The sequence below is a fragment of the Galeopterus variegatus genome, unplaced genomic scaffold, assembly GCF_000696425.1.
Source record: "Galeopterus variegatus unplaced genomic scaffold, G_variegatus-3.0.2 Scaffold4175, whole genome shotgun sequence".
Classification (NCBI taxonomy): domain Eukaryota; kingdom Metazoa; phylum Chordata; class Mammalia; order Dermoptera; family Cynocephalidae; genus Galeopterus; species Galeopterus variegatus.
In genome coordinates, this window is record NW_007730286.1 from 7,957 (window position 1) to 14,707 (window position 6,751).

The window sequence follows — 6,751 nt, forward strand, 5'->3', positions numbered from 1 at the left end:
GCTTGCAAAATTCCTAAATATTTAACAATTAGTTTTTTGCAAGCCAGTTCGAACCAGGACCAGCACACAACTGAACAGCTGATACATATTGGATTCTTATGTTGTAATAATAATAATACTTTTTAATTATCTTGAAATGCCTTTATTTAATTAAAACTTATCCATTAAGAGAGTATCTTTATGCAGGACTTAAGAGTACTTACAATAGTGATTACCGTAATTTGAGTCACTCTACTTTGAGGAGCTAATCAAAGCTATAAACCTCTCCAAGGAAAAAAAGTGCACATTAAGAATTTTGAATACAGGGCCAGCCCGAGGCTCACTCGGGAGAGTGTGGTGCTGATAACACCAAGGCCACAGGTTCGGATCCCATGTAGGGATGGCCAGGTAGCTCACTGGGCGAGCGGGGGGCTGACAACACCAAGTCAAGGGTTAAGATCCCCTTACCGGTCATCTTTAAAAAAAAAATTTTTTTTGAATACAATTTTAAGGGATTCTTGGACCTCCTGATATTTGTTCATGGGTCTGAGGTTAAGAATCATTTCTTTTAGATGAGAAACTTATTTGGCAAACAACATTCTGAATGTTATTGCTTCAGTACACAAAGTTTGTTGATTACTGGAGAGCTCAAATGTTTACTAGAGAGCTCAAATCTCATTGCAGAAGAGTTATATTACCAATATTTTATTAATCATGTTTACTATCTGGTTTCTTCTATCATTATTCTAAAATTCAGAGATCACAAGGAATTCATGAAAAGATCATTAGGTCAACCATTAGTAGCATTAAACAACTTAGTTTTAATTTCTCCTTTTGTTCTACTAATTTTGTGTCAACTACTATATAAGCTAACTTTAGGGCTTGTGACATTTCAATTTTGATTTTGAAATAGATGCTTTCCATATGTATAGATGTACATGTGTGTATATGTGTATATACACAAAATCAATGCTCTTCTTTTTTTTTTTTTTAGCATTTATTTGTTTCCTGGCTAGGTCAAAGTAGGTCCTGGCTAGGCTTAATTAAATCCAACTGGACCCAGCCCACTTCAGAGGCCCTGCTGGAGCAGCAGCGACCTGGCAGCCCCCAGAGGACCAAGGCAAGTGAGGCCTGCCCCTGAGAGGCCCACCCAGCCCTCCTCAGAGGAACAGGCAGCCATGCATCAGCAGTACTCCTGCTACTGATGCAGGCACCAGTGCAGAATGAATGGGCTGTGACAGCCTCTGCAACAGCCAACTGCTGCAAAGGGATAGCTTGCTGCCAAAATAGCATCCACCACTACTTCATAGGTTACCTGGTGACCACTCATCAGCATAGACAGAAGGAGCATCACCAGTGGAGCCCAGGGAAAGAGGAAAGAAAAAAGAGAAAACCCATCCACAGTCACCCCCACAAATTGAGGAGCACTGGTATACCCCAGTGCACCCTTCAAGGTCAGGGTGAGCTAGCCAGGGTGCCAGCAGTCCCACCCAAGAATACCCACTATACCCTAAGAGTGACAAGACTCCAAGGTACTATCCCCCAAAATTTGAGAGCTTGCCCATGTCCTGATGAATCAATATAGTGTCACCAACCTCAGCAAAGAAATAATAAGTGTCCCAGGGACTAGGCCACAGAGGCACACTCATGTAACTCAAACATCAAGTTAGCCAAAATACCTTCAGTGTGTACATGACAGTGTCTACCTGGAACCAACACTAAAACATCCCATTCAACCATCATTATAAAACATACCTGCAAGAGGAGCTCCCTCTCTGCTAACCCCACTCCAGAGTACTAGACAAAGTAACTTCTCTAACAGGTGACTAAATACCAGTGGAGAAATACTAGAAATATACAAAAACAAGAAAATATGACACCACCAAAGTAGTATAATAATTCTCAGATACCAGATCCTATAGAACAGGAAGTCCTTGAAATGACCAAAAAGGAATTTCGAACAACAATTCTAAAGAAACTCAATGACATACAAGAAGATTCAGTTAGAAGATACAATGAAATGAGAAAAAGTATCCAGGACCTGAAGGAGGAAATATACAAAGAAATCAATGCCCTGAAAAAGAATGTAGCAGAGCTTGTGAAGCTTCACTTCATTCAAAGAATAAAAAACACAACAGAGAGCTTAAATGGCAGGCTAGAACAAGCAGAAGAGAGAATTTCTGATCTTGAAGATGGACTTTTTGAAATAAATCAGATGGACCAAAAAAAAAAAAAAAAAAAAAAAAAAAAAAAAGAAGAAAAAAAAAAATTTTAAAAAAAGGCTTAAATGGCAGGCTAGAACAAGCAGAAGAGAGAATTTCTGATCTTGAAGATGGACTTTTTGAAATAAATCAGATGGACCAAAAAAAAAAAAAAAAAAAAAAAAAAGAAAAGAAGAGAAAAAAGAATTTTAAAAAAAGTAGAAAATCTAAGAGAGATAGCAGACAACCTTATGCTCTCAAATATCTGAATCATGGGTGTTCCAGAAGGGGAGGGAAAAGGAAAAGGCATTGAAAACATATTCAATGAAATCTTACTGCCTCCTGACTATGTCAAACCCTCTTTTCATATAGTCCCATAGTACTTGTATTTATATTTAGTATAGTACCACATTTCACAATTAGATTTAAGTAACTAATTTTGTGATGGTTTTCAAAAATAATTTCTCTTCTACCAGATGTAAACTTTCAAGGCCAGGAAATTTATAACTTGGCATGATGCATATCGCTTAATGGTCACTAAGTGAAGATTTGTTAAATTAAAGAATTAAGGAGTAAATTATATTTTCTGTTATAAATTTTTAAGAGAAAAAGATAATGAGAAAACAAAAAAGAAACCAAAATTTTAGTCAAGCAACCAAATTGCTAGCTTCAGTTTTAGTGTCTTTTTTTTCCTATCTACCCACTGACAGCAACAGCGTATTTATTTCTGGTTATTGGGAGTTAAAGTTAAGGATAATGATCCTACTAGATCTTCATTCAAGAATGTCTCTAATTGAAAAGGCAAGAAGGAAACTCATTTCTCCTCCATTTCTGAGGTTTTGTTTTTCTGAGTCTTTTCAACTTAATCTTCAAATGACCAGAGAATCTTGTACACCCACAGAAATCATCACTGGAGAATTCTGATTAATTAAAGTTGGGTTGTTACTTGTACTGGGCCAGCTGCCAAAAAAATAGATAAAATACAAATTATAATGGAAATTCTACAAAGATGTTTAGAAAAAAAGTTGGGTTGTTATTAACAAAGAGGATTTTTGTTTTCATATTTAATGTTGAATCACTTTGAATATGACTATTAAGTTAGTAAGTGATGATGTCAGAGACCTCCCCATTTAACAATAGGATTGTTCATTCAATTTAGGGAAAATTCAGAGACTAAATGCTGGAACTTACATGTTTCAGTATCAGTAACCACTGAGATTGGAAAGGGCCTTCTTGTATAACAGGCACAGCATGCATGCCATTAAATGGCCAATTGAAGGTCAGGTATCCCTGTCAACAGCATAATCTTAGTCTTTTGGCTCTTAACCTGGTTCCATTTGGGGCTGATGTTTGGCTCAATACACTGAAATGTAAAGCCAATCCACTTTACCACATATTTATTGAACATCTACCATTGTGATAGATATATTTCTAGGGTTCCAGCAACAGGAAAAAAAAATGAACAGAAGATATTTCATGCCTTTGACAAATCTACATTCTGGCAAAGAAAGAATATAAATCACTGAAATGCAAAGGAGAGTAAAGTGAAAGCTTCAAAGAGACACAAACTGACAGAGAAGTCAGATGCCACATCTATTTGAATAAATCAAGCAAGGCTTCATGGAGGAGTTGTCACCATTAATGTGAACATTGAAGGATGGGTAGTATAGAAACGGATGGAGATTGGAGATAAAGAGGGTATTCTGTGTGCAAAGACATGCCCCCTGGGGAAAACTGTGGAGCGTGTTTTCATAAGAAGAGCAAGGAATCCAGTTTGAATAGAGTATTCATCACTTGTGATGGTATAATGGAAACTGAGTCTGGGAAGTAGATTTTGCCCATATTAATGTGTGGATAGTATTATATAGGTAGTAAAGAATTGAGTAGTTAAAGTTATAGGTTTGAGACCAGTAGCTGCCACGTGACTTGTCTTTGATCCAAGACAATAGGCCACACCTAAGTTAATATGTGAAATAAGACATTAGAAATCCAAGTCTAGGCCAAATTATGAAAATAACTAAATTCGGTGTAGTTTATCTCTTCTGACCTGCCCCCACAGCCTCCGCCCTCTTCCCATTCTTCTCTAAGTTGAACTTGTATCTGATCCCATTCCTGGTGGTGGGGATAACAGTTCTGTGGAGCATCCCCATGTTATTATGGGAACTCTTAGTAAAAGGCTTCAGGACTCTAAGGAACCACGTTATAATTGCAGTATATGAGGCAACAGGGTAAACAGATTGCTGTGGGGGAACCCTAGTGTGGGCTTCTCAAATCATATAAAGTAGAACAGCACTTACGTGTCTTCCTTCTGTGGCTCACGGTGACCATTAGGTATAAGAGTGACAGCCTGAATCAGGACATAGATGACTCAGGACAAACCGTTCCTAATGGTGGAAGTTACTCGAAGTATAGGTGCTGTGTTTTGTCAGTTATGTTCTCTTTATGAACTAGTGAAGGGCTATGAGGCAGTTAGGACAGTGGAAAGATAACTTAACTAAAAATAAGGAGGTTCTGGGTTTTAGATCCAGATCTAAGTCAAAGATTTTGTATTTGTTTTTTTTTAAAAAATAGAAGTAGTATACAAAGGTACTTCAAAAAGTTCATGGAAAGATTTATCTTTCAATTCTATTTTTCCACGATCTTTTTAAAGTACGCTTGTGTGAGTTCTAAGATCCATTTCACCTCCTTAACACCCCATAATAAGGCATTTTTTATGGGATGTCCCTCCCTGAAGTTCTGAAGCATAGAGGAAACCATTGGACCTTCTAAAGGTGGCATCTTTGATCGTTCCTTTCACGGTGCCTGTTCAGTACAGAGGGCTGTGGAGAGGTGAGAGTTTTTGCAGACAGCTGACAGAACTGGGGACCTGCATCTTCGCTCAGTTCCACAAGGTGGCACTCTGTCAGGAAGATGTTCCGCTGGGCAGGTGGCTCCTGTGCGTGATGCTGGGAATGCTGCTGTTTGCAGGAAGAAATGACATGCCGGAATGCTGCCCGGAAGCGGCAAGACAGCAGGTTATAGATAATGGGGTTGACAGCTGAGCTCAGATAGAAGAAGACACCTGGAATGCAGGGGATTAAAAAAGACATGCTGAGGAGATATTGAGTAAGAGGCATGATAGACAGAAGCATCAATATTTAACAAAGGCCTAGAATCCCTGTGATTGCCTCTTTTAAAAGTGATAATATATACAAGATTCTAACTGAGAGTACAAAATGCTCAGAACAGATCTACCACCTGTGCACTTAGGAATCAAACACAGTAAGATGAAAGAGTCTTGGAAGAATTTGGGCTAGCATGGGATCTCTTTGAGAAGTTCAGCAACTTCCTTTGATCCCTACTTGTTTAATTAAAGAATGCGTTCCCATAGCCTTAATGAGAGATGCTTAAGTATTAGATGAAAGAGAGGTGTTTTTATCTCATTGGAATTTTACTTGAATCTATAAATTGAAACTTCAAATAATGGAGGAATAGTAAATTAGTCAAGGCTTAGTCCCTTGACTGAGATTCCTTATAAGGCTAAAAAAAAAAAAAAAAAAAAAAAAACTCTACCTACCTTTTTCCCTCAATGCCTCTTCACTTTATTGAGTAATTGTATTTTACCATTTATTTTTCCACCAAATGCCTTGCACACTGTTACTTTCATGCTTGGTATACACTCTTCCTTTATCACCATATCCTGTTTTATTTCTCCAAGGCCCAAGATGAGCCTAATGTTAGAAATCAGAGTACCTAGTTTCTGATCTTGGCCCTGGCTCATTTCGTGAGCTTAGGTGAGCACTGGCACGTCAATTTCTTTCTCTGTAAAATGGGAGTGAAAATTTCAGCCTAAGACCCACCTCCCTGGATTACTGTGAGGATAAAGTTGAGAGACTATCCACAGAGGGGATGAGAATGGCTAAGAGTATAAAACAAGTAATAAGCACCATTGTCAACATGTTCTGTGCCCTCATTTACGTGGCTGAGGACATTCAGAGTACCACATGACTTGTGTACATAATGGGCAGGGGGCAGTATAAAAGAAGAACATTTCTATATACTGTTAGTTCATTCAAGAAACAAGCACTGACTGAACTCATGTGCCAGGAACTTCAAGGTACATTGGAAGGTAGCAAATTTAGACTTTGTTCTCCAAGGACTTGGAATTGTATTCTGAAGGCCAGATCTATGGCTAAATTCAATAAGTAACAGTATAACAATATCTGTTAAGAGAAAAATATCAGATACCAACTATCATTCTAAGGCAATTCACATAATGGCATAAACACAAGGCCTATGATGGTCATGAAAGATTTAGTGAAGGTGAGGGGACTCAGCCAGACTTTGAAATGGTTAGGAAATCATTGAGGGAGAGAGGAAAAAGTGTTGCATGTAGAAGGCATAGTATGCACAAATGTGCAGAGGGAGGAATGGTTATACTAGTACTGTGCAGGAATAATGTGCAGAACTATCTAACCAATTTGATAAGCATATGGTCTGTAAATGGCATTTGTATAACTCGGAGGATCAAAAGGCATGTTGGGCACATTTTCTGTAGGTTTTAAAAGGTTTAGTCTTCATCTAGTTTTGCA

The 6,751-nt window shown here is 38.1% G+C and overlaps 1 protein-coding gene across 1 annotated transcript in view; it reads right to left on the reverse strand.

Annotated features, from left to right (window-relative positions):
* Positions 1-4,973: 4,973 nt before the first annotated feature.
* NMUR2 (neuromedin U receptor 2) overlaps positions 4,974-6,751 on the reverse strand; it is a 13,428-nt gene continuing 11,650 nt past the window's right edge. Inside the window, 2 exon segments of the mRNA XM_008586914.1 lie at positions 4,974-5,023; positions 5,026-5,241. Coding sequence (XP_008585136.1) covers positions 4,974-5,023; positions 5,026-5,241 — 266 coding nt within the window.